Raw genomic sequence first — 27,901 nt, forward strand, 5'->3', positions numbered from 1 at the left:
CCCCCTGTTCTGTTGCTGGTTGCCTGGCAGAAGAGACCAACTCCACCTGGCTACAGCCTCCCTTCAGGTAGTTGTAGACAGCAATGAAGTCACCCCTGAGCCTCCTCTTCTGCAGGCTGCACACCCCCAGCTCCCTCAGCCTCTCCTGTTTCCACCAGAAACAGGAACCCTCATTTCCTTTGTGACTAGCCTGAAAAAATGAGTCATGAGACCCTCTTGCTTTATACAAGTATTCACTTCATTGAAATTACATATAAAGAAAAGCAGGAGAATTCTGAGAGTAATACTATTTTTTGTGAGTGTTTTAAGGTCTGCCTGCTCACAACTCAGTTCCACCCATCAGTTTTAATATAATGCTGAAGTGTACCTTGCAAGAAAAAGGTGAAGGAGTTGGTTTTAGGGAGGGCATTATGTGAATAGCACGGGCAAATGTGTGTGTGGTGTGTTATTAACAAGATACAGAGCTGGCTTATAAAACATCTTGCCACTAAACATCCTGAAGTTTTAATGAAGTGTTTCTAGGCAAGTCAAATTCAGCACTATTATATGGGAATGTCCAAGGGTTATTTTGGTAAAGAATTAGAATCATAAAATCAACCAGGTTGGAAGAGACCTCCAAGATCATCCAGTCCAACCTATCACCCAGCCCTATCCAATCAACCAGACCATGGCACTAAGTGCCTCAGCCAGTCTTTTCTTGAAGACCCCCAGGGATGGTGCCTCCACCACCTCCCTGGGCAGCCCATTCCAATGCCAATCACTCTCTCTGTGAAGAACTTCTTCCTAATATCCAGCCTATACCTACTGTGGCACAACTTGAGACTGTGTCCCCTTGTTCTATTGCTGGTTACCTGGGGGAAGAGGCCACCCCCCACCTGGCTACAATGCCCTTTCAGGTAGTTGTAGACAGTAATAAGACAGTTGTAGACAGTAATAAGTTGTAGACAGTAATCATGTGTAATAGATAACAGGTATCTTATTTCATTTTCAGACCTCTAGAGGGAATCATCATTTTCAGCCTTAATAGAACACGTGTCCAAATGGTGTTGTGTTCTTTTGGTGTAGAGACAGATTCAGAATGTTTTAAATACAGATCTGTGTAATCAGACCTTTTTCTTCAGAATCAAAACTCCTGGTGGGGAGAGCGTTGTCAGTCCAGAGATTAGCAATTCCTTGCTTCATCTTGGTAATACTGTATTTAGCCTCTGCAAATGAGATTTTCTTGTGCATCAAGTTATCACTCTAATGAGAGTGATACAAACAAGCCTTTGACAGTTACAGAGTAATGTGATTAACATGAGCAAATTGCTTCTTAGTCCAGTGGATTCTGTGGACAGTAGCTCTCAAAAATTTCCCACTGCAAAGGGCAGGACTCGATGAAAAGAAAGTGCTTAGCTGGCATGGTGCTGTCTTGTACAGGTGAATGAGAAATACTCTGTGGAGACTTATGTGCTAGTTTGAGCCTACCTAGAACGTTTTGGTGAGAAGAATTAGATTACAGGCTGTGAAAAGGAAACAGTGGCGATGTCTACTGCACTCATAGGCTTGCTGAGATGTGTAAGAACAAGAACATAAACATAGATAACACTTTTGCTGTTTGGGCTTTGGACTGAACTTCTCTCTCTCTAACCTAACCTGCCATCTGTGTGACTAAATCCATCTGCTTCCTAACCCACCTGGCCGACCCTCCAATCTTCCTTGGGCATGAGGCAAGATCTGGGGCAATGTAGAGGAGTGGGAGCAAGGTGGAAGGGTGGTTGGGAGCCCCTCCTGGGAATTGTGTTTCTGTATTACCTTTAACTTGTATATACCTTTATACTGTATGAAGCTTACTGTATTGAGCTAATACAAGTTTAACTTGTATTTACCTTTAACTGTATACAGCTGTGTATATTGTGAACTCCTGCTTGTATATTGTGCTTAGCTGTGAATATAAAGCTTCATTCTTAATTTCCAGCTCAACACAGGAGTTGTGTTTCTGTATTACTGTGGTGATATAGTTACACTGTTTGCAGAACTGAGCAGACAAGCTTGGTTGTCTGCATAGCAGTGGTTTTTACTGTATTGGCTGTACACTAAATTTATTTTACAGTAGTTGGGGATTTGACAGATGGGTTTTGTTCCATGCATTGTGATTACTTTAGCATTGAAAAATTGGGTTGATGTAGAGAACCATGATCCTGGGCTGCATCAGGAGAAGTGTGGCCAGCAGGTCAAGGGAGGTGATTCTCCCCCTCTACTCTGCTCTGCTGAGACCACACCTGGAGTACTGCATCCAGTTCTGGAGCCCCTGGGACAAGAGGGATGTGGAGATGCTGGAGCATGTCCAGAGAAGGGCCACGAGGATGCTCAGAGGGCTGCAGCAGCTCTGCTATGAGGACAGGCTGAAAGAGTTGGGGCTGTGCAGTGTGGAGAAGAGGAGGCTCCCAGGTGAGCTTCTTGTGGCCTTGCAGTATCTGAAGGGGGCTACAAAGAAGCCAGGGAAGGACTTTTCAGGCTATCAGGGGGTGACAGGACATGGGGGAATGGAGTGAAGCTGGAGATGGGTAGGTTCAGGCTGGCTGTGAGGAGGAAGCTGTTGAACGTGAGAGTGGTGAGAGGCTGGAATGGGTTGCCCAGGGAGGTGGTTGAGGCCCCATGGCTGGAGGTGTTTCAGGCCAGGCTGGATGAGGCTGTGGGCAGCCTGCTCTAGGGTAGAGTGTCCCTGGGCATGGCAGGGGGCTTGGAACTAGGTGATCCTTGTGGTCCCTTCCAAGCTTGACTGATTCTCTGATTCTAATTGCATCAAATATAAATGTGTTTCAGGAGTTCTCTGTTTGAATCTCCAGTATGATTCTTTAGGGATAATGATTTTGTAGATCATGCTTGATTTGCTGTATTACTTTTAGCGATTATAGCTTAAGATTGTAGCCTTCAAAGCATTATTGAAGTTCTGCATTCCCTGCTGCTTTTACAAAACAGGCTAGAGGCAAGGTCTTGAATAGTTGGAGCTTACTGGGGTTACTCCTGGCAGTTGCTCTGTCATGCAGAGGATTGGTACTTGAGATCAGAGCATCTGAACTGAAAGAGCAGAGAGAGGAAAAAAGCTCAGTAGACTTCATGTCCAGCATCGAGACAGTTCTTAAGGAATGGGTTGCTGGTGATCATAAGCTAGGATTTGACTTTGCTGATTGCTTGCAGTAACTTTCTAAAAACATTTCCTGCATCTGCAACATACAAGACAAACTTCTCCACTTTCCAAGCACTTAAAGCTGTCCTTTACCGTGGAATATCTAATTGTACTGTCAGTGAACACCATCACTTGATTCAACCTGTTTGGCCCTTGTGCATAGGCTCTGTGCAAGATAGATGCACATTTTAAGTGCCTTAAATCTGCTCTGTTAAAGGCAGTATGTAAAACAATACTGGGGAAAGAAAGTATTTCTTCTTTGTTTGCTAACTACTGTATGGATGGAGAACTATTCCATAAATACCCAAGGAAGTGGGTGTAGTGTCTGGAAAGTCTCATAGTGGTGTCAGATCTGAGGACAAATGAACTGAAAGCTCATTGCAATGAGGGCTCTCTGAGTCCTTGGTGAAGAGTATGCCTCAGAAGTGCAGATGCAGTGCAATATTAATTTTGAGGGAAATTTTCTCTTGCTCGTAATGTCAGCCTGTACCTCTGCATCTCCAAAACCAGTGGAATTCTTTTCAGTCGTTATTAATGTCCTGCTTTAGAATCACAGAATCAACCAGATTGGAAGAGACCTCCAAAATCATCCAGTCCAACCTAGCACCCAGCCCTGTCCAGTCAACCAGACCATGGCACAAAGTGCCTCAGCCAGGCTTTGCTTCAGCACCGCTCCCTGGGCAGCCCATTCCAATGCCAATCACTCTCTCTGCCAACAACTTCCCCCTAACATCCAGCCTAGACCTGCCCTGGCACAACTTGAGACTGTGTCCCCTTGTTCTGTTGCTGGTTGCCTGGCAGAAGAGACCAACCCCACCTGGCTACAACCTCCCTTCAGGTAGTTGTAGACAGCAGTGAGGTCTGCCCTGAGCCTCCTCTTCTGCAGGCTGCACACCCCCAGCTCCCTCAGCCTCTCCTCACAGGGCTGTGCTCCAGGCCCCTCACCAGCTTCGTTGCCCTTCTCTGGACACATTTATCATCATCCTTCGAAATTTACTTTCAGTTTTCAGTTGAATGAAGTACTAGTTCTATAGATAGGTATATATGTAATTATGGTAGCTTATAAATCAATTACATAATGCTGACTGACTTTCTCAAAGGAGTGCTGATGTCTTGCTTTGGTTGCTGCTAACCTTTCCTATAACGACAGTTCACTTCTAAGCTTATACCCAGTCCAGTTAGCCTAAGGAAAATAGTACAAGTTGTGATGGTTTGGGTGTTCCCTGCCCCTCCCACACTTTACAGAATCACCCAGACTAGGCTCAGCCAGCTCTGGAAATATGAATGAAGCTTATATGTACAGCTTATCTCAATATACAAGCAGATAGTTACAGTATATACAGTTATAGACAGAAATAGACAAGGTAAAAGGTAATACAGAAACACAACAGCCCTCCCAGAAACCTGGGTCCCCAGGAGGGGCTCCCAACCACCTCTTCACCTTCCCCCTGCCCCTCTCAACCTTACCCCAGTCCCAAGGAAGAATGGAGGTTCGGCCAAGGGATTAGGAAGCTAAGTGGATTAGTCCAAAATGGAGGGTGAGGTTAGAGAGATGCAGCTCAGCTCAGCAGCCCTAGCAAGAGTGATGCCGAGTGTCTTATCTATGTTTAGACTTATGTTTTTATACCTCTCAGTAAGCCTATGAGTGAAGTAGGCATCACCACTGTTTTCCTTTCACAGCCTGTAATCTAGTTCTTCTCACCAAAACATTCTAACCTGCTTCAAACTAGCACACAAGTGAAGTACTTTCATCCTAAGGTTACCAGCACTTTTGGAGGAGTTTTGGTCCTCGTTAACCAGAGCTTTCTGTTGTGTTTCTTTGGGATCCAAGTGGGCATTTCTGATTTACTGTTACAGAGATTTATTGTTGTGGGAAGGGTGTTTTTGACTCATTTTTCAGAATGTGTACCTTTTCTTGGATTGTTTTTCTTTTTCCTAATTTGTCTCTATATTAGCATAGATTGTGCTGTATGCTGCTTTGAATCAGATGTCCAGAGCAGTGAGGTTCTCTTAACAGAAATGACCTTAATTTATGAAGCTATTTAATGCACACAAGAAAAGTGTTTTAGCTTACTCCGAAAAGAGGAGCTAAAATTGGACATACAACCTGAAATCCACGTATTTCCCTGTCACAAAGATCACAGTATCACCAAGGTTGGAAGAGACCTCACAGATCATCAAGTCCAACCCTTTACCACAGAGCTCAAGGCCAGACCATGGCACCAAGTGCCACGTCCAATCCTGCCTTGAACTGCCCCAGGGACGGCGACTCCACCACCTCCCCGGGCAGCCCATTCCAGTGCCCAATGACTCTCTCAGGGAAGAACTTTCTCCTCACCTCCAGCCTAAATCTCCCCTGGCATAGCTTGAGGCTGTGTCCTCTTGTTCTGGTGCTGGCCACCTGAGAGAAGAGAGCAACCTCCTCCTGGCCTCAACCTCCCCTCAGGTAGTTGTAGACAGCAATGAGGTCTCCCCTGAGCCTCCTCTTCTCCAGGCTAACCAATCCCAGCTCCCTCAGCCTCTCCTCGTAGGGCTGTGCTCAAGGCCTCTCCCCAGCCTCGTCGCCCTTCTCTGGACACGCTCAAGCATCTCAATGTCCCTCCTAAACTGGGGGGCCCAGACCTGAACACCGTACTCAAGGTGTGGGTCTAACCAGTGCAGAGTACAGGGGCAGAATGACCTCCCTGCTCCTGCTGACCACACCATTGCTGATGCAGGCCAGGATGCCACTGGCTCTCTTGGCCACCTGGGCACACTGCTGGCTCATGTTCAGGTGGGTATCAATCAGCACCCCCAGATCCCTCTCTGTCTGGCTGCTCTCCAGCCACTCCGACCCCAGCCTGTATCTCTGCATGGGGTTGTTGTGGCCAAAGTGCAGCACCCTGCACTTGGAGCTATTGAACCCCATCCCATTGGACTCTGCCCATCTGTGCAGGCAGTCAAGGTCCTGCTGCAGAGCCCTTCTGCCCTCCAACCCAGTCTCATCTGCCCCCAGCTTGGTGTCATGATGCAGTCAGTGAGAAAAAGCCCTGATTTACACCACATACGTCCAGGTTTGTCCCTCTGGTGCTGACCTTTGCAGTGAAAAAGGCAGAACCCCCCAGCTGTTCTGAACAAAAGTGCCACTGGTCTGAATGTAATGTGGTGGATTTAAACTGGCACGGAGATGTGCATACCTTACCTAGTGTGGTGTGATCTTTCACTGGAGCATAAACAGAGCCTGTATTGTCCTGTTTTCTCTCTTGGCATATTTTCTTAGTTGTGTCCTCAGATATTACAGATAGATGACAGGAGTAAGAGGAGGCAGTCACTGTCCCTTGTTCAGCCCGCTCTGAGCGCAGTTCGTTATGTAATGTGCATCACGTCACTCTCATTATGGGAAGTCCTTTGTTTACACACAGTACTGCCTTTTTTCCCCCAAAAAATCCCACTTTCACAGTTATTTTTTCCTACCAGCCACTGTATTTCAATGAAAAGCTGGCATTTTTTTCTGCAGCAGATACCAGGTGAATGTGTACAAATCATTCTGCAGCAAATACCGAGTGAATGCTTAGAAATCATTTTGGAAGGGTAAAGCTAAAGGAAAGTCAATTTTAATTAAATGCTTTATCTGTTGTTTGTTTCTTTAACTAGAACATAGTTTTGAATGCTGTAGAGGCTTGTGAATGGGTATTTTCTAATTTTAATGGCTTTGCTTTCTCCCCACTTCTCAGTGATTTAGTGATCTTGGCCCTAAAAGTTGCTCCATTTTAATTCCTCAGTGAAAGGAAGCAGAATGTATTCCAAATGTCTCAGCTGTACTCTGAGTTCAAGTTGCTTGTATCAAAGGATAGAGGAAAAACTGTTTATTTGTTCCATGTATTGGGCAAGGTTTTAGTAGCTTTTATAAGTAGTAAATGGGACCAAATTCTTGGTGTTGCAACTTACAGTGAATGAGAGCAGCAGCTCACAAAACCTCGGTTGTTCAGGTCATATCTGATACTGAAATGGTTGCTGGAGTTCACTCACAAGGAGTCTTAGTCTCTGTAATTTGAGCAAAAGAAGTTATGTAGATGTTTTTTACAGAATAGAGGCCTGGATTTAGCTTATCTTAGAAGCTGTGCTGCTTCTGTGTGTGGGTTGGAAAACCTGACCAGTGAGATTTATAACAGTGACAGCAGCATTACAAAACCTGTGTGGAATGGAAGGGTTAAAGGGCACGAGAAGATGTGTAATTCTTAAAGGCACCCTAATATAACACTTTCAGGAGGGAAAAAAGAGGTGTTTTTGAAGTGACCTTGTCCTTTGAAATACTTGACTACAAGTCAAAAAGTGTTCTTACTGTGTACCTCTTCAGTTGTGGGAAAAAAAAGGATAGAATGTCTACCAGAATATCTTAGCCCACTTGCCTTTATATGTTGTATTATTGATAATTTTGGACCTGTTGTTATTACTCCTGAAGTAGGAAATTTAACTTCATTTTCTCTTGACTTTGGCAGACAAAAATAATGCCCTTCCAGAAACCAAATTAAAAAAAAAAAGAGCAACACTGTGTCTCCTGTTTTCTTAGTAAAACAGCATATTTCTGAAGATGCAGTACTTATCTAGCTATTTTTCTGATGTGCTTATCTGGTATGTAAGACTTCCAGCTACACTCAGTGTTTCATGTTGGGGGAGAAATGGCATGTTCTGATAAATAGCCAGAAAAGGAAGGGACAACTGTTCTATTACAAGATGCAGTATACTTGATCACATATAGACTCTAAACCTCCAGTTTAGGATGTCTGTGGTACTTCTTTTCCTCCTCAGTCTTTCAGCATGGCAGGTGCTTTATTGTCTCAGGGAGGGAGGTTTCCTGACCAATGTTAATTTGATTATTCTTGCTATTCATTTCTCATTGTGGAAACATGGATTGAACATTTTCATAGCCACATTTCTTGGCATTTTAGCACTGCTGTGACAAAGCCAGGCTAGACCAGATGGTAACTTTTTGTCGTTTCAAGTCATAGAATCAACCAGGGTGGAAGAGACCTCCAAGATCATCCAGCCCAACCTAGCACCCAGCCCTATCCACTCACCTAGACCATGGCACCAAGTGCCTCATCCAGGCTTTTCTTCAACACCTCCAGGGACGGCGGCTCCACCACATCCCTGAGCAGTCACTCTCTCTGGCAAGAACTTCCTCCTAACAGCCAGCCTAGACCTCCCCTGGCACAACTTGAGACTCTGTCCCCTTGTTCTGTTGCTGCTTGCCTGGCAGAAGAGACCAACCCCACCTGGCTACAGCCTCCCTTCAGGTAGTTGTAGACAGCAATGAGGTCTGCCCTGAGCCTCCTCTTCTGCAGGCTGCACACCCCCAGCCCCCTCAGCCTCTCCTCACAGGGCTGTGCTCCAGGCCCCTCACCAGCTTCGTTGTCCTTCTCTGGACATGTTCCAGTATCTCAACGTCTCTCTTGAATTGAGGAGCCCAGAACTGGGCACAGCACTCAAGGTGTGGCCTGACCAGTGCCCATTCACCTGACTCAAGCTACCTTCCTGTGCTGGTTCCACAGTGTGCCTGTGTGCAGAAGCTGAACAGCTGTATGGTTTATGTTATTTGCAGCTGTTGAGCATTTTATTTTGACTTGGAAAATCAACTTTTGGAGAGGAGAGTTAGTCTCCTTTGCAGTTATGTAGATAATAGTCTTCTATCATCCCAAAAGTACTGTTCTTGCTGGTTGCTTCTGTTGTCAGTGTGTGTAAATCCACTAAAAATTACCTTTTTCTTGTGGCAATTCAGAAAACTGTGAGCATGTGTTCTTAAGAACCATGTGTAATTGGAGTGAAATTTGTATGTGTGTAAAACATCTTGGTCTTCCCTAAACTAATGTTCTTGTGACCTTTTCCCAGGCTTCTTGTATAGTTCTCTTCTGACTTAGCTTTTTATTTCCTGCTGTATTCCTACCACTACCATCTAATTTTAGTTTAGTTTTTAAGACCTCCACAAGCTGTAGTGGCACTCAGAAGGTAATGGTTTAGTGGTTTAATCACCAGGCTGACAGTTTTTATTATTGTTATCTAGAATCAAGTCAAAGAGCATGTGGTATTAAATGGGTAATGAAGATCTTAACTAGAAACAACACAGAGGTTTGGCAGATTATGGCTGAAGTGACCCTTGTAGCTAGAGACACTTAGAATTGTAGAATCAGACAGGGTTGGAAGGGACCACGAGGATCATCTAGTTCCACACCCTTGCCATTCCCAGGGACACCCTACCCTAGAGCAGGCTGCCCACAGCCTCAGCCAGCCTGGCCTTAAACACCTCCAGGCATGGGGCCTCAACCACCTCCCTGGGCAACCCATTCCAGCCTCTCACCACTCTCATGCTCAACAACTTCCTGCTCACAGCCAGTCTGAACCTACCCACCTCCAGCTTTGCTCCATTCCCCCCAGGCCTGTCACTCCCTGAGAGCCTAAAAAGTCCCCTTCAGATGCTGGAAGGCCACAAGAAGGTCACCTCAGAGCCTCCTCTTCTGTAGGCTGCACAGCCCCAACTCTTTCAGTCTGTCCTCACAGCAGAGCTGCTGCAACCCTCTGAGCATCCTCCTGGCCCTGCTCTGGACACACTCCAGCATGGTCTAGTTGCCTGGATAGAGCTGGGTGCTAGGTTGGACTGGATGATCTTGGAGGTCTCTTCCAACCTGGTTGATTCTATGATTCTACTTCAGGCCAGTAGATGTGGAACTATTTGAAGGGCAAATTGAAGTTATATTCTAATATACGCTTAGGGGAGCCACAGTCAGGTTATGGCATCTCGCTCTTTAAACCTCTCTGTAGTTGTAGTTAGTTATTCTAAGTCGATTGCTGGGGTAGAACCCAAACCAGGAATAAGTTGTTGTATCTCAAAGGATAATTATTGCTTCAAAAAGAAGTAGATTTGAGTGCTGCATGTTTAAATTAGCCATGGGTGTGTCCAGTTTAGAACCAGCAGAAGGCAGCCTGTGTTGTAAGTAAAATAGACTGAACGTGGCATTAGTGTTTCTAGGTTAGGAAGAGTCACGAAGCACAAGTTCACAGCTCTGCTATCCCTCTTTTTCTTCCAGATTCAAGGTTTGTGGAATCATAAGGCCTTTTGTGCAGTTCTGGTGTTGTAATCCATGCAGAAACTCCTTTGTAGATGAAATCAAGAACAGTGTGGCCAGTAGGATGAGGGAGGTTCTTCTGCCCCTGTACTCAGCACTGGTCAGGCCACACCTTGAGTGCTGTGTCCAGTTCTGGGCTCCTCAATTCAAGAGAGATGTTGAGGTGCTGGAATGTGTCCAGAGAAGGGCGATGAAGCTGGTGAGAGGCCTGGAGCACAAACCCTATGAGGAGAGACTGAGGGAGCTGGGGATGTGCAGCCTGGAGAAGAGGAGGCTCAGGGCAGACCTCATTGGGTTGGTCTCTTCTGCCAGGCAAGCAGCAACAGAACAAGGGGGCACAGTCTCAAGTTGTGGCAGGGGAGGTCTAGGCTGGATGTTAGGAGGAAGTTGTTGTCAGAGAGAGTGATTGGCATTGGAATGGGCTGCCCAGGGAGGTGGTGGAGTGACCATCCCTGGAGGTGTTGAAGCAAAGCCTGGCTGGGGCACTTAGTGCCATGGTCTGGTTGACTGGCTAGGGCTGGGTGCTAGGTTGGCCTGGATGATCTTGGATATCTCTTCCACCCTGGTTGATTCTGTGATTCTATGAAATGTTTGAATGAAATTAATGAAATGGAAGTACTTTTAATGGAAGGATTATATGTTTTACAAGTAATGCAAATGATCCCAAGGTGCATATAAATGTGGTGGTGGTGGTGGGGTTGTGTCACAGGACTGTCATTGTAAAAACTGATTCCTTAAGGGTTTTTTGTTGCTTTTTAGTTTGCTAATGTCATATCAGGAATATGAATGTCTTTGTTGCTTCCACTGGAATACCAACATTCTCTTTCAGCTGCATAAAACCTGTCTAATGCAATTAGTGTGATCTGTTTTCTTACTGGCATTGCAGCTGATTTTGAGTTCTAACAGTCCTGTTAGCTGGAAAATGAAGATGGCACAACACTTACTTGTCTGTTTATGCAGTAATATTGTGATGTTTTGAATTAAATGGTACCAGCTGTGTTTGATTTTACATTCTGTGTAACTAAGTTATCTACAAAACCCTTTCTCTCTTGGGTCTTATTACTGTCTACAACTACCTGAAAGGACATTGTAGCCAGGTGGGGGGTGGCCTCTTCTCCCAGGTAACCAGCAATAGAACAAGGGGACACAGTCTCAAGTTGTGCCAGGGTAGGTATAGGCTGGATATTAGGAAGAAGTTCTTCACAGAGAGAGTGATTGGCATTGGAATGGGCTGCCCAGGGAGGCGGTGGAGGCACCATCCCTGGAGGTCTTCAAACAAAGCCTGGATGAGGCACTTAGTGCCATGGTCTGGTTGATTGGCTAGGGCTGGGGGATAGGTTGGACTGGATGATCTTGGAGGTCTCTTCCAAACTGGTTGATTCTATGATTCTAGAGTCTTTTAAGTTTATAAAGATAAAGCAATAACACTAGGGACAGTATTTAAGTCATTCATAATGGTACTGCAAGATACCTTCTTTCAAAGTTGCTTGTTAAAACTGAAAGTTTGGTTAGTGCAATTTACTGTACTGCTCAGGTTTTTGGGAGGGGAGTTGTGTTTCTGTATTACTTTTTACCTTGTATATTTCTGTCTATAGCTCTATATACTGTAAATATCTGCTGGTATATTGTGCTAAGCTGTAAATAATAAGCTTCATTCATATTTCCAGAGCTGGCTGAGTCTAGTCTGGGTGATTTCCAAAGTGTGGGAGGCAGGGAACACCCAAGCCATCACATCTGCTCTTTGGTGTCTCCAAAAAGACTGAAAGGGTGGCAAAATACCAGCTAGCTATAGTAGCTCTGCTCCTTAGACTGGAGGAATGAAATCTGATTTTCACTGCTTCCTTGGAGCTGGGAAAACAACTTTGTTATGTGTATTATTTAGCCCTTGTCCTCCTTCTCTCTTTGTCTTTCTGGAGTTTGTGGGTTTTGGTGTTTTTTGTTGTTGTGTTTGTTTGGGGATGTTTTTTGTTGTGGGATTTGAGGTGTTGGGATTTTCTTCTTTTTTTTAATTCCCCTAGATTGCAAGTTGCAAGAGGCCAATGGGGTGAGATTTAACAAGGATAAATGCAGGGCTCTACTCTTTGGCCACAGCAACTCCAAGCAGGCTGGGGATGGAGTGGCTGGAGAGTAGCCAGGCAGAAAGGGACCTGGGGGTACTGGTAGATAGTAGCTGAACGTGAGGCAGCAGTGTGCCCAGGAGAGCCAATGGCATCCTGGCCTGGATCAGGAACAGTGTGGCCAGCAGGACAAGGGAGGTTATTCTGCCCCTGTACTCGGCTCCGGTCAAGCCACCCCTTGAGGCCTGTGTTCAGTTCCTGTGTTCAATTCAAGAGAGATGTTGAGGTGCTTGAACGTGTACAGAGAAGGGTGACAAAGCTGGTGAGGGGCCTGGAGCACAGCCCTGTGAGGAGAGGCTGAGGGAGCTGGGGGTGTGCAGCCTGCAGAAGAGGAGGCTCAGGGCAGAGCTCATTGCTGTCTACAGCTACCTGAAGGGAGGCTGTAGCCAGGTGGGGTTGGTCTCTTCTGCCAGGCAAGCAGCAACAGAACAAGGGGACACAGCCTTAAGCTGTGCCAGGGGAGGTCTAGGCTGGATGTTTGGAGGAAGTTGTTGTCAGAGAGAGTGATTGGCATTGGAATGGGCTGCCCAGGGAAGTGGTGGAGTCACTGTCCCTGGAGGCATTGAAGCAAAGCCTGGCTGAGGCACTTAGTGCCATGGTCTGGTTGATTATCTAGGGCTGGGTGCTAGGTTGGACTGGGTGATCTGGAGGCCTTTTCCAGCATGGCTGATTCTGTGATTCTAAGTCCTTGGTCTGGGGGGCTGTCTGTTTTTTGTTACAGATCTGTAATCTCAGCTGCCATGCAGGCAAGTAATTGGTGCTGTGAGGCATTATGTGGTGTTAATGATAAGTTAGTAGCATTGATTGCTGCTTAGGGCATATAAATGTCAAGTTTACACTGCTCAGTTTGGAATTACTTGTGTGTAAGTGAAGAAATTATGTTAGGAAACATTGACAAGGTGATTGCTATGTAACTGACTTTTTCTGAGCAGCAACTAAGCGAGGAGTAGGTGGTTAGTGACAGAGGCTTGTGTGTGTTTAGTTACCTTGGGGAGGGTTCTGAAGTTATCTTTTACGTTCTAGAAGTGATGTCTTGGCTCCAGTTTTGTTATCAGATCTCTCCTGCCATGAACTTTAGTTTTTTTCTCCTTGTATGGTGCTAGCTGTGAAGTAAATTCACTGCATAACATTTTGGCAAGGGAGAGGAATGCTTTTCCACAATAAAACATCACTTTAAATGTATGCTGATTTTACTGTAGTTGTGACAGCAGTTGGACTAGTAGAAATATCTCACAACTTGAATTTCTTGCTGCTTATAATCTTGGTCTCACACCCCTGATGTATTTGAAACCCTGCTTAGAAAGCTCTGAACATCTAAGCAGAGCTTAGGCCAGAACCAGGATGCTGACTGATGATCCATCTTTTCTCTGATTTCTCAGAGGCCTTCCCTGGTTGGTTCTTGGTAATCTGTATCACTTGCTGCAATGTGAAAGTGATCTTATTTTTCTGATTAAACTGTTCAAGGGAATTGGCTCTGATCCTGAAAGTCTTGAGAAACATTTCTGGCCAGTCCTTTGAAAGTGAATCCTCATTACATATGGCTAAGTTCTGTTACTCTTACTTTCAAGAGAACCTTAGATCACCCTGTCTGGGTCTTACTTGTGTCCTTCAGAGCATTTGCTGCCAAATTGCATCTGTACCTTCTCTTCCCTTATTTACAGTAAATAAAGCAATTAAAATTGGATTTCAGTAGTTTTGCCCCTACGCACTCCAGCTTCCTCTCTATTTTCTGTATTAAAAAATCACTTAAAGTGTAATTGTTGCATATGAAGGTGATAATGTTTTTTTCATTATGTAGGTGACCCTCAATTCCCTATCTCTGGAGACAAGTGAATGGTGATCTTTTAACTTAGGGGTTCATTTAAAGGTGTGATGAGCATCTGTCAGTCCACTCGTGTCAGGAAAGCAGTTGACTATATGCAGGTTCACTATGTAGGAGTTCCAAGCATGCTTGTCTTAATAAATGTGACTAACATCTTTAGAGTAATTATGCTTCCTGAAATACAAACTGTACAATATTTGGAAGATGCATTTTTATGCAGTGTTTTTTCATAACTCATACAGAATGCTAAACCATACTCTTTTTTTATTTTAAATAAAACCTTTTTTCCCCCTCTTACCACAGGATAATGAGAAAAGGACCCCTTTACATGCTGCTGCCTATCTGGGAGATGCAGAAATTATTGAACTACTTATTTTATCTGGTATGTTCTGTTCCTGTTAATGGGGGAAAAAAATAACTCTATGCATATCTAAAGAAATATTTATGTACGTCTTAGTCTGTGTAGCTTTTATTGAGATCTTTAAATGTGTTGGAAATCAAAGAAGTTAGCACTGGAATTTGGCTTTTCAGACTTGTATACTGTGTAGATATGCTCTAAGTTCTTTCTAGAAAGCTTTCTCAGTTATAGCTGGTTTTATTGGTAGCTTGATCAGTTTGGTTTGGTTTAAAGAAGTGATTGTATGTTGCACACACATGACAGCAGCGTTGCATTGGTTCTAAAGAAGCCATCAGAAAAACAATTCCAGGTGCAAATAGAGTTGGTTATATTATTTTCAGGTATCCTTTGCTGTTGTCTTGAATGCACAGAATATAGTTGATATTAGATGAAAATTTGTTAATTGCTTCTCTTTATTTTTCTGGTTATTTGCACTAAGACAAAGTGCAACTTCTCTAAAACTTACACTCTTTTTTGGGGGGTTTGTTTGGTTAAAGTTAGGAAACCAAGAAACAAACCAAAAAACCTGAGAGCAAAACTTCCTGACTGTGATGCTAAATTGATTGTCTTTGATCTTGGACAAATCTACTCATCGGGTAGCTTGAGGCTGAAATCACGATTCAAGATCAAAACTTGTAACAGTGCCATTGAACTACTTTAATCTTCAGTCTGCTTAGTGCCACACCTTACCTCTGCAAAGCTGGCAAAGTCCTTCTCCCCATCAACATTTAATGACAGATTTTCCTTTCAGGAAATGCCACTTTTCATTCTGTAGGAGTCATTTCCAGACTTTGAATTTAAATTAACCAGGCACAATTTAACTTGTTAGAATTTAGCAAGATAAAATCTTCTTGTTCTCTCTCTTATGTACGCTTACAATTAAGATCATGTCATGTACTTTTTATGTATGTATTTCTCATGAAAATATTCTGTAGGGATTTTTTTTTTCCCCAGGAAAAGTTCACTATTGTTGCTGAGAAGGTGCTGGGTTTCCTTAGCAAGAAAATTAAAAAACAGAACACAAGTTCTAGTGACTCTTGAAAGTATATAATGACCCCATTCTTCTGAAAAAGGGGTCTTGGAGTTGTCAAGGATATTTATTGCTGTTTGGGTTTTCATGGTGATTAAGACAAAGCCAATCAAAAACCCAAAAGTACTACTGGAATGTGTCCAGGGAAGGGCAACAAAGCTGGTGAAAGGCCTGGGACACAAACCCTATGAGGAGAGGCTGGGGGTGTGCAGCCTGCAGAAGAGGAGGCTCAGGGCAGACCTCATTGCTGTCTACAACTACCTGAAGGGAGGCTGTAGCCAGGTGGGGGTTGGGCTCTTCTCCCAGACAACCAGCAACAGAACAAGGGGACACAGTCTCAAGCTGTGCCAGGGGAGGTCTAGGCTGGATGTTAGGAGGAAGTTCTTCCCTAGAGAGAGTGATTGGCATTGGAATGGGCTGCCCAGGGAGGTGGTGGAGTCACCATCCCTGGAGGTGTTGAAGCAAAGCCTGGCTGAGGCACTTAGTGCCATGGTCTAGTTGGTTGTCTAGGGCTGGGTGCTAGGTTGGCCTGGATGATCTTGGAGGTCTCTTCCAACCTGGTTGGTTCTATGATTCTAAGCATGTTACAAACATTGCAAAGTTATCTTCAGTTACTTCAGGGCATGAAGCCTCTAAGCAGAGCCCAGTTACCATAACTGTGACTGCAGAAAATCTCTTATCTCTTGGGCCAAAGGGCTTATGGAAGGTGTGAAATTCTAGTTCGGCTATTAACGAAACAAGATCCTGATTGGGGGATGGTGGTAGAAGAAGAGAGGTTAGCCATTGCTATTATGGCACAGAACATGAGGATAAGAACAATTAGAGAACAAAGAAAGGATGTGGAGAACTAGAAAATAGACCTGTGCAAGTAGTCAATAGTTCAGGTAACGTGCAGAGATGAGGCTATAGGGTGCTGCTGCACCTTTGGAATGCTCAGGAATACTGAGAGGCCTTGGTATGTCCCAGGGAACAAACACCTATTTAATTAACATCAATTAAATAGTTGCAAAATCAAAAGCTTCACAAGCTGTGGAATTTACAGGCAATATGCAGAAGGAGCATACGTTTCACAGGGAGGGGTTGTGCTGAGAGTGAGTTGTGGTGGTACAGTGAAAAGGGCACAGGTTCTGGTTGTTGCATCTGCAAATGAACGAGAGGGGAGTTAATTGCAGCATGAGAACCATGTCTGCGTGTTAATGCTCTTCAGCTTTGTGCTAGTTTGAAGCAGGCTAGACATACACAACATGTCAGTACTTCTTTCAATTAAGGTTGTTTCTTGAAAGAAAATAAATCACTGTATTTATGTGCTAGTTTGAAGCAGGCTAGAATGTTTGGGTGAGAAGAGCTAGATTGCAGGCTGTGGAAGGAAAGCAATGGTGATGGCTACTTCGCTCGCAGGCTTGCTGAGAAGCATAGGAACAAGAAATAAAAACATTAGGTAACCACTCAGCACTGCTGAGCTGAGCTGCATCTTGCTCTCTAACCTCACCCTCCACTTTGGGCTATCCCACTTTGCTTTCTAACCTCTTAGCTGAACCTCCATTCTTCCTTGGGACTGGGGTAAGGTTGAGATGGGCAGGGGGAAGTGGCTGGGAGCCCCTCCTGGGGACTCAGGTTTCTGGGAGGGCTGTTGTGTTTCTGTATCACCTTTTACCTTGTGTATTTCTGTCTATAACAGTATACACTGTAAATATCTGCTTGTATATTCTGCTGAGCTGTAAATATAAGCTTCATTCAATTTCCAGAGCCAGCTGAGTCTAGTCTGGGTGATTTCCAAACTGTGTGTGTGTGGGGGAGGTAACACCCAAGCCATCACAAGCTTGAAATGCCATGCTGTATTTCATAGAATCATAGAATCAACCAGGTTGGAAGAGACCTCCAAGATCATCCAGTCCAACCTAAATTTGGGCACCAATCTGTATATTACCTGCTTGCAAGCTGTGGTTTTAGGCCAAGCAGCTTAAACCAGGTTTCATAAGTAGTAGTCAATATTTTTCACGTCTGACTGCTGCATTTGAAATCTCAGTGACTGATGAAGCAGGAGCACTCACAGCTGAAGCTGAAATGCTGTGCCAGCTACTTGTCTGAGAAATCAGGTCAAGGTGTCTCAGAAAGCACAAACCAGGGTTTATTTTTTTCAACTCATAATTGAAAGATGGAGAACAGAGGTTAAGTGTATTCATCCTCTCCATTTCATAAAGATACTGAAAATTAATCTGTTGCATTTCAGCTGGAAATCAAATCTGTCCTTTGAGACGGATGTATAATGTTACATTTTGTCACAGATGAGCATTAGGGAGCAAATCAAGAACATCTGTTACAGTAACCATGCTTGAAGAGCGCTTACCGTGTTGCAAGATCTCTTTGAGCAATAAGAAAGTCGTTCGTTGAAGAAATAAATAACATTTCAAAACAGCAGTCTCCTCTGTGCAATAACTTTTGGGTGTAAAACTTGAGCTGACCTATTGTCATTTATTTGCACAGAGGATTGAATTAAGTAGAGCCCTTTCATCCTAGTGTTTCTCACCTTGTGAGAGCTTGGCTCTGCCACTTGTGATGTCCTCTTGTGTCCTTTAGCTGGAATGCTTTCCTGCTGTGCAAGCTGTTGAATGCAGACTGCTTGCTTTGACTTGTTTATTCTTTCTTCAAACTGGAGCTCAGAATCACTGAAGTCAGTATTAATCTTTCCACTATTTAGTGGCACTTGCTGTTTTTTTTCCCTTCACAATTCTCTGTTCTTGCTTAAACTGTGTGTCATTTATTACCCTAGACACAGTTGTTTAAAATAGGATTGGAAAGTCTTTTACATGCCCCTCTAGGAAAAGTTTTAGGTGATAGGTTTTGTTTGGGTTTTTTTCACATGACCTGTCTAGGAAGGTTTTAGGTGATAGGTTGGACTTGATCTCAAAGGTCTTTTCCAACCTGGTTAATTTTGTGATTCTGTGACAATAAAGTTGTTCCTTGAGGAGATGAATTTCTTGCCACCAAATTCTCCTCCAAACATGGTCCGTGGAATCATAGAATCAACCAGCCTGGAAGACACCTCCAAGATCATCCAGTCCAACCTAGCATCGAACCCTGTCCAATCAACCAGACCATGGCACTAAGTGCCTCATCCAGGCTTTTCTTCAACACCTCCAGGGACAGCAACTCCACCACCTCCCTGGGCAGCCCATTCCAATGCCAATCACTCTCTCTGTGAAGAACTTCCTCCTAACATCCAGCCTATACCTCCCCTGGCACAACTTGAGACTCTGTCCCCTTGTTCTGTTGCTGCTTGCCTGGCAGAAGAGACCAACCCCACCTGGCTCCAATCCCCTTTAAGGTAGTTGTAGACAGCAAGTCTAGAATATTCAAATTATCTCTCCTTGTTAGATTGCAGCATTCCTAAATTTGTTAGGTAAAAGGTTAACTGTAAATAGAGAAGAGTCATATATGTGGTTGTTTATAGCATACAGAATGCTGGGGGAAGAAGTTTGTCTTTTAGTCATTTGAAAATCACCATTGTGGAAGCATTTTGTTCTGTTTTACATTAGTCTGAAGAGTTGCAATGCCTATTACAGTAGTATTGTTGTGATGTATGTACAGCTCTGCATCCTGGTGCATCTGTCCACTTTGAATAATTGCACTGACTTCATGTGAATACATAATGGCAAACTGTTGAGAATCAGTAAAGTGCAATAATTAAATCTTAATTAACTGAATATCCAACTTTTGGCTCTTTCCAAGAAGTCCTTATTTAACAAACAAATGCTTCTTTGAGTTACAACCTGCACAGGAATTATTGTGCAGAGGTTTCTTGCTATTTGCCCTACACCTGTTTTTAGTGCCCTCAGAGTGTATTCTGTAGGCAGATGAGATGTGAGGGGCAGATGAGTGTGAGCCCAAATGTGTTGTTTTTCTTAGTCAATTTTTTTCATGCTTTTTCTTTAATTTATGCAGACTATTATTGATATCACAGAATCAACCAGGTTGGAAGAGGCCTCCAAGTTCATCCAGGCCAACCTAGCACCCAGCCCTAGCCAGTCAACTAGACCATGATACTAAGTGCCCCAGCCAGGCTTTTTATGAACACCTCCAGAGACGGTGACTGCACCACCTCCCTGGGCAGCCCATTCCAATGCCAATCACTCTCTCTGCCAACAACTTCCTCCTAACATCCAGCCTAGACCTCCCCTGGCACAACTTGAGGCTGTGTCCCCTTGTTCTGTTGCTGGTTGCCTGGCAGAAGAGCCCAACCCCACCTGGCTACAGCCTCCCTTCAGGTAGTTGTAGACAGCAATGAGGTCTGCCCTGAGCCTCCTCTTCTGCAGGCTGCACACCCCCAGCCCCCTCAGCCTCTCCTCACAGGGCTGTGTTCCAGGCCCCTCACCAGCTTTGTCACCATTCTCTGGACACGTTCCAGTATCTCAGCATCTCTCTTGAACTGAGGAGCCCAGAACTGGACACAGTTTCTCTCTGAAATCAACACACTTTGTAAAAATAAACATCTGATTTCTTTGTTCTCTTCTTTTGGGCAGATTCAGTTACTATATTTCATCGCTACTTAAATACTAATGCAACACTTTTCTGTTTGTTTAACCCAAGCCTTTCACTGCATGAAGCTCAGCCTGCATGAGCCTGTGGTGAAACTTAACCCCATTAAGATTTGGCAGCCTAAAGTTCTTGCTGTGGTTTCCTCTGTGTCAGCTGGAAAATGTAGGGATCATGCTGATGCTGAAAACTATTGTTACAGTAATAACAGGTTTTGGAGGATAGTAAAGGCTCTCCAATGTTGCTCCACTGTGTCTGTGTTTCTGTTCTCTAATTCTGAAGTCTGTTGAAAGGCTATCACTGTGAAAATACCAGCCAAAGTACCTGGGGAGGGACTACTGACAAGGTCTTATCATGACAGGATGAGGAGTGATGGGTTTAAACTGGCAGAGGGGAGAGTCAAACTAGATATTAGGAAAGGGTTCTATACAGTGAGGGTGGTGAGACATCGGCACAGGTTGCCCAGGGAGGTTGTGGCTGCTCCCTCCCTGGAGGTGTTCAAGGCCAGGTTGGATGAAGCCTTCAGTGACCTGTTCTAGTGGAAGGTTTCCCTGCCTATGGCAGGGGGTTGGAACTGGATGATCCTTGAGGTCCCTTCCAACCTAAACCATTCTGTGAAGCTCTCGTGGTTTGGATTGTAGATGTACTCACACACTTTGGCTGTTTCAGAGAGGCTCCTTTTACATTTGCTGTATCTTTTGGATACTTTTGATAATGATAATTGGCTGCTGTTTTCTTTTTCAAACAGCCCTAACTTTTCTCTGGCAGCAGTAACAGTCAGTTACTGTCAAAAAAAGTAGCTTTGATATTCCTTTGAGAGAGAAAATGAAGTTGACCTATGGAAAGATAGACACATTCAGTAGCTGAAGGAGCCAGAAAACATCCTGTTTCCCTGAACCGTGAGGAGGTGGTGGCTGAAATGCAACAGAAACTGAAGTTCTGAAAGGAAATGAACTTCCTACATTGACACAGCAGTGAAACTCTGGAAGATGGCTTTAACTTGTTTGTGGTTTTCCTCCCTTTCTGTGGCTGGAGGATCTCCATATGTTGTGTTTGGTTTGAGGGGGACATTTAGTTAATAAAAACTTGTTGAAGGATCATTTGGCCTGGTCAGAAGATATTCCAGTCCTGTCCATCTCAGATTAGTTGTTTTTTTGGTTGGGTTTTGTTGGATGTTTTGCCTTTTTTTTCCCTCTTCATTGTTCTGTAGGACCTCTACTATGTCTTTAGAACTTGATCATTAATTTTGCGGCAATAATTTTCCAAGCAGCCAAGTTTTCAGTAGGAAATTGCACTAAATTTCCATTACTGGTTGCTGCAATTCATATCTAATATATTTTACTTTAGTCTTTTTCTGTATCTCCTGAACAATCACACTTTTTTCTATCTAAGGAAAAGGTTTTTTTTTTCTCTTTGTTCGCTCACCAGTGTAGTCTGAAGATTTCTGGTTGCCATTTTTAAGTACTTCTATGATCATCCCCTCAAGGGAAAAGAATGAATCATCTAAAAAAGGAAAAACTTATGAAATTAGTGCTAACCCTTTAGAAAATCACAGAATCAACCAGGTTGGAAGAGACCTCCAAGATCATCCAGACCAACCTAGCACCCAGCCCTAGACAGTCAACTAGACCATGGCACTAAGTGCCTCACCCAGGCTCTTCTTCAACACCTCCAGGGATGGCAACTTCTCCACCTCCCTGGGCAGCCCATTCCAATGCCAATCATTCTCTCTGCCAACAACTTCCTCCTAACATCCAGCCTAGACCTCCCCAGGCACAACTTGAGACTCTGTCCCCTTGTTCTGTTGCTGCTTGCCTGGCAGAAGAGACCAACCCCACCTGGTTACAACCTCCCTTCAGGTAGCTGTAGACAGCAATGAGGTCTGCCCTGAGCCTCCTCTTCTGCAGGCTGCACACCCCCAGCTCCCTCAGCCTCTCCTCATAGGGTTTGTTTTCCAGGCCCCTCACCAGCTTTGTTGCCCTTCTCTGGACATCTTCCAGTATCTCAACATCTCTCTTGAACTGAGGAGCCCAGAACTGGACACAGCACTCAAGGTGTGGCCTGACCAGTGCTGAGTACAGGGGCAGAAGAACCTCCCTTGTCCTAATCAAATTACAATAGGACTGCTGGTTATTTGTACTCATTTATTCCTGAGATCTTCCTCACTTCTGCAAAAATCACTCCTAGAATTGCTTCAGTATACAAGCTGTTATTAGCTTTTTAAATTGCCATCTAAAGATCTTATTTTACATCTTTTAATCTTAAATACATTTACTCCTAAAAACATTTCAGAGCTTCAAGAGCCAGGCAAGCGTCTGTGCTGCATATGCGAATGAAACCACGTTGGCTTTATTTGCTTATGTTATGATCAGTCCCTAGCACATCTTGTACAATAACAAAGGAAAATACCAGGCCTGACAGTCTAAAAATACAAACAGAACAGTAGAAGGCAGTTCAGTACTGAAGTCAGTACTGAGCAAAGATAAAAAAGCCTTGTCAGGTCTGGTCTGTTTCTTTTCTGAGTCTTATTTCCAGCTAGTGATGCCTAAGTAATGAAGCTGCTGCCTTCATTAGTCTTCCAAAGGCATTTACAAATAGGAAGAGTTTGGATGCAATTAGCTTGGGAAGAGAACCACAGCAAAAGTTCTGATGAGGAGAACACAAGTGATGTGCTGAGAAATGACTGTATGTATTTGTATGGCTGCACTCTATGGGTGAAGGAGAAGCAGTGTGGCTGTTCCATGCAGCTTTTTACTGTCATATAATTTGTTGTCTGTCTTGGAGGCTCAGGGGTGACCTCGTTGCTGTCTACAGCTACCTGAAGGGAGGCTGTAGCCAGGTGGGAGTTGGTCTCTTCTGCCAGACAACCAGCACCAGAACAAGGGGGCACAGTCTCAAGTTGTGGCAGGGGAGGTCTAGGCTGGATGTTAGGAGGAAGTTGTTGGCAGAGAGAGTGATTGGCATTGGAATGGGCTGCCCAGGGAGGTGGTGGAGTTGCTGTCCCTGGAGGTGTTGAAGCAAAGCCTGGCTGAGGCACTTAGTGCCATGGTCTAGTTGACTGTCTAGGGCTGGGTGCTAGGTTGGCCTGGATGATCTTGGAGGTGTCTTCCAACCTGGCTGATTCTATGATTGAGTGGTCACTGAGGTGCTGGCTCTTACTCAAAGTGCTGACACCAATGCAGCAGCAAGTGGACCTCAGCAACAGACACAGGTGTTGGTAGTGACTAGCAGATTGAGATGTGCTGTTGCCAGATAGGCACTGATACAAGTTTTTAGGATCTTTCTGTAAATCAGTGTATGTGTGAAGTTGACAGATGTCTCCTGGAACATACCTTTGCTAAAAGTAAACACCACTGAGATTTGTCAGTTGCTCCTGTACTAAATTTATTAAGTAAAACATGTCTTCCTGGTTGTCAGCCTTGCGAATGCAAGTTTGCAAAGTGATATGTAAGACCCAGGGAGAAGGGAAGAAAAATCTGTAATAATACTTCTCTCTCTCCATCTACTCTCCCCCCACCTTTTTTTGCAGAGCAAGAATCCTGCTTTCATATTTATCTAGGTTTGTAAACTTAGTGGTCTGTACTGACAAGGATGGTGATGAAAGGTCTTGTTTAGTGTCTTGGTTTAACCAAGGCACTAACATAGAAGAATAAGCTGGTTTGTTTGGAAGGAGCAGTTTTAAGCAAGCATCCTTTACATAACCAGTTTTTAAGTTCAAGCAAAATGCTGAGTATTCTTGTTGCAGTATTCTATAAGAAGTTTCTGGCAAGCTTCTAAATCCTTTTTCTGCAAGCAATATTGGCTCTAAAGCTGATGCTCTATGGCACTCTGTGACACCAAGCTAGGAGCAGGTGTTGATGTGTTGGAGGGTAAGAGAGCCCTGCAGAGGGATCTTGACAGGCTGGATGGGTGGGCAGAGGCCAATGGGATGAGATTGAACAAGGCCAAGTGCAGGGTTCTACACTTTGGCCACAACAACCCCAGTGCTACAGGCTGGAGACAGAGTGGCTGAGAGCAGCCAGGAAGAAAGGGACCTGGGGGTACTGATAGGTAGTAACTGAAGATGAGCCAGCAGTGTGCCCAGGTGGGCAGGAGAGCCAATGGCATCCTGGCCTGGATCAGGAACAGTGTGGCCAGTGGGACAAGGGAGGTTATTCTGCCCCTGTGCTCAGCACTGGTCAGGCCACACCTTGAGTGCTGTGTCCAGTTCTGGGCTCCTCAATTCAAGAGAGATGTTGAGGTGCTGGAAGGTGTCCAGAGAAGGGCAACAAAGCTGGTGAGGGGCCTGGAGCACAGCCCTGTGAGGAGAGGCTGAGGGGGCTGGGGGTATGCAGCCTGGAGAAGAGGAGGCTCAGGGCAGAGCTCATTGCTGTCTACAACTACCTGAAGGGAGGCTGTAGCCAGGTGGGGTTGGTCTCTTCTGCCAGGCATGCAGCAACAGAACAAGGGGACACAGCCTCAAGTTGTGCTGGGGGAGGTCTAGGCTGGATGTTAGGAGGAAGTTGTTGTCAGAGAGAGTGATTGGCATTGGAATGGGCTGCCCAGGGAGGTGGTGGAGTCTCTGTGCCTGGAGGTGTTCTAGAAAAGCCTGGCTGAGGCACTCAGTGCCATGGTCTGGTTGATTGGCTAGGGCTGGGTGCTAGGTTGGACTGGATGATCCTGGAGGCCTCTTCCAACATGGCTGATTCTATGATTCTGAAAGTATACAATCATAGAATCAACCAGTCCAAGATCATCCAGTCCAACCTATCACCCGGCCCAATAGAAACACAATAAATTTTACTTTAACCAAATCAAATACATGAACACATCTTGATTAGCACGTTAAGACCAGATACCTGGAATCTGGAAGATCCAGCATGCTGTGGTTTTCTTTAGGTTTGCTTTTTTGTTTTTACAAGTTGGGCATTGAGCTAACACTGCACTGTGCTTCAGAAGAGCAAACTGCAGTTTAACTGGCATTTGAAATGTGAGAAATGCCCTGGTTAACACGTCAGCAGCTTGGGCTTCACGGAGATAATATTGCATTGGCAGTGCTGTACAGTCTATTATATAAATACATGTGTTCAGACTGTCTTTGAGCAAACACAGAATCAGTCAGGGTTGGAAGGGACTACAAGGATCGTCTAGTTCCAACCCCCCCTGCCATGCCCAGGGACACCCTACCCTAGAGCAGGCTGCACACAGCCTCATCCAGCCTGCCCTTAAACACCTCCAGCCATGGGGCCTCAACCACCTCCCTGGGCAACCCATTCCAGATTCTCACCACTCTCCTACTCAACAACTTTCTCCTCACAGCCAGTCTGAACCTACCCACCTCCAGCTTTGCTCCATTCCCCCCAGGCCTGTCACTCCCTGAGAGCCTAAAAAGTCCTTCCCCAGTTTTTTTTTCGGATACTGGAAGGCCACAAGAAGGTCACCTGGGAGCCTCCTCTTCTGCAGCCTGCACAGCCCCAACTCTCTCAGTTTGTGCTCATAGCAGAGCTGCTGCAGCCCTCTGCACATCCTCTTGGCCCTGCTCTGGACACACTCCAGCATCTCCACATCCTTCTTGTAATGGGGGCTCCAGAACTGGATGCAGTTCTCCAGGTGGGGTTTCAGCAGATTGGAGGAAGAGAATCATCTCTGTTGACCTGCTGGCAACAATTGTCCCGATGCAGCCCAGGCTCCTGGTTCTCTACGTCAGTGCCAGTTTTTAAATGCTAGAGAAATAACAATGAGGCAACAGTGAAGCAAATCACCTTTAAACAAAAGATACTTGTTAAAGGTGTAATATATTGCATAGCATGCATTCCCAACGATCAGGAGTAGAACTTTACCACAGAGGATGAAGGCTATAAAATCCCTCACTCTAGTTTTGTTCTCTTTGCTAGAACAAGATGTGGCTGACAGTCTGAAAGACAGTCAAGGGTTCCAGATAGGTTTGAAATACATTGATTACACTGTCACTTAGTGATCATTAGTGCCATGGTCTAGTTGACTAGATAGGGCTGGGGGATAGGTTGGACTGGATGATCTTGGTGGTCTCTTCCAACCTGGTTGATTCTATGATTCTGTGATTCTATTCAGGTGCTTCTCTTGTGGAAAAGATTACTAAAAAATCCTAAGACATTTCTGGTGACTTCTGGAATTTTCAAATCAACTTTTTGCTGGACTTGTGTTGTGGAATTAGACACAGTGCAGTGTTACAGTACTGAGTGGTGCAGTACAATAGGTCCTTATGGTGCTCGACACAAACAGGTGTTTAAGGTAATACTAACTTGGTTAAAGTCTTGTTAGATTATTTTCTGTGAGTGGATTTCTGTCTTTTCCCTTCAAACTTAGTTTTGAAAAAGCTTGAACTTGAAAAATAGAGTGGAACCCAAAACTTCTGAATTTTGGATAAGGAAAGAGAGAAATCAATGAAATTGTAGCCAGCAATTAGACCTCTGCATCTGTATGGTGCTTGGGAGACTTAAAGTGGGAGTTTAGGTCCAGCATCAGCTTCCATGTTGTGTTCTTTAAAATGAAAGGGTTAGATTGAATAGAAACTGACTAACTCAGAAAATTTACTGTAAATCTTTGCTTTGCTTGGTTTATAGAAGCACAATTTTGCAGAGACTTAAGTTACTTGATCAGATTTTTCAGCTGGAGTAAGAGAGATTTCTTTGCTGGTGTGAGTCTGGGAGACTTGAATCAAAATACCCTGTCTTTCATTTGAGTGTCCTAACCAACAGTCTTACATTTTCTGCCTTGCTGGCCTTCCTTTATTCTCTGTTCACAGGATCGCAGGGTGTCAGGGGTTGGAAGGGACCCAAGGAGATCGAGTCCAACCCCCCTGCCAGAGCAGGACAATGCTATCTAACACAGATCACAGAGGAGCACATCCAGGCAGGCCTCGAAAGTCTCCAGAGAAAGAGACTCCACAACTTCTCTGGGGAGCCTGTGCCAGTGCTCTGTGACCCTTACAGTAAAGAAGTTCCCCCTTGTGTTGAGGTTGAATCTCTTTTGCTGCAACTTACATCCGTTGCTCCTTGTCCTATCCCAAGGAGCAGTGAGCAGAGCCTGTCCCCCCACTCCTGGCAGCCCTCAGATACTTATAAACATTTATCAAATCCCCTCTAAGTCTTCTCTTCTCCAGACTAAGCAGCCCCAGGTCCCTTAGCCTCTCCTCATCAGCCATGCCCTCCTGTCCCCTAATCATCCTCGTTGCCCTTCTCTAGACTCTCTCCAGCAGATCCCTGTCCCTCTTCAACTGGGGAGCCCAAAACTGAACACAGTATTCAAGATGGGGTCTCACCAGAGCAGAGTAGAGGGGATGGAGACCCTCCCTTGATCTGCTGGACACACTCTTCCTAATACACCCCAGGATCCCATTGGCCTTCTTGGACCCCAGGGCACATTGCTGTGCCATGGATGTTCTCCACCAGGGCCCCCAGGACCCTCTCCACAGGGCTGCTCTCCAGCAGTCACCTCCCAGCCTGTTCTGGTGCAGTTTCTTATTCTTCCCCAGATACAGGACTCTGCACTTGTCCTTGTTGAACCTCATCTGGTTCCTCTGTGCCCAGCTCTCAGTCTGTCCAGGTCTCTCTGGATGGCCTCACAGCCTTCAACTGTCTCAGCCAAGCCTCCCAGCTTGGTGTCATCAGCAAACTTACTGAGCAGACACTCTGTGCCCTCATCAGTGTCACTGATGATGAAGATGTTGAACAGGACAGTTCTTTGCCTAGAAAAAAATTAAGATGGTTCAGATA

At 44.8% G+C, this 27,901-nt stretch overlaps 1 protein-coding gene across 4 annotated transcripts in view; it reads left to right on the plus strand.

The window, feature by feature from the left end:
• The window catches only part of ANKRD28 (ankyrin repeat domain 28), a 150,370-nt gene that overhangs the window by 63,366 nt on the left and 59,103 nt on the right, over nucleotides 1-27,901 (plus strand). For all 4 annotated transcript variants that reach the window (XR_010307548.1, XM_064167240.1, XM_064167241.1 and 1 more), the window contains exon 3: nucleotides 14,512-14,590. Coding sequence is in view for 3 of the 4 variants with exons in the window: in XM_064167240.1 (XP_064023310.1) it covers nucleotides 14,512-14,590 (79 nt within the window). In the remaining variant the exon portion in view is untranslated. The remainder of the gene's footprint in view (nucleotides 1-14,511; nucleotides 14,591-27,901) is intronic.

Source organism: Pogoniulus pusillus, chromosome 28 (genome assembly GCF_015220805.1).
Source record: "Pogoniulus pusillus isolate bPogPus1 chromosome 28, bPogPus1.pri, whole genome shotgun sequence".
In the NCBI taxonomy this organism is placed as follows: Eukaryota; Metazoa; Chordata; class Aves; order Piciformes; family Lybiidae; genus Pogoniulus; species Pogoniulus pusillus.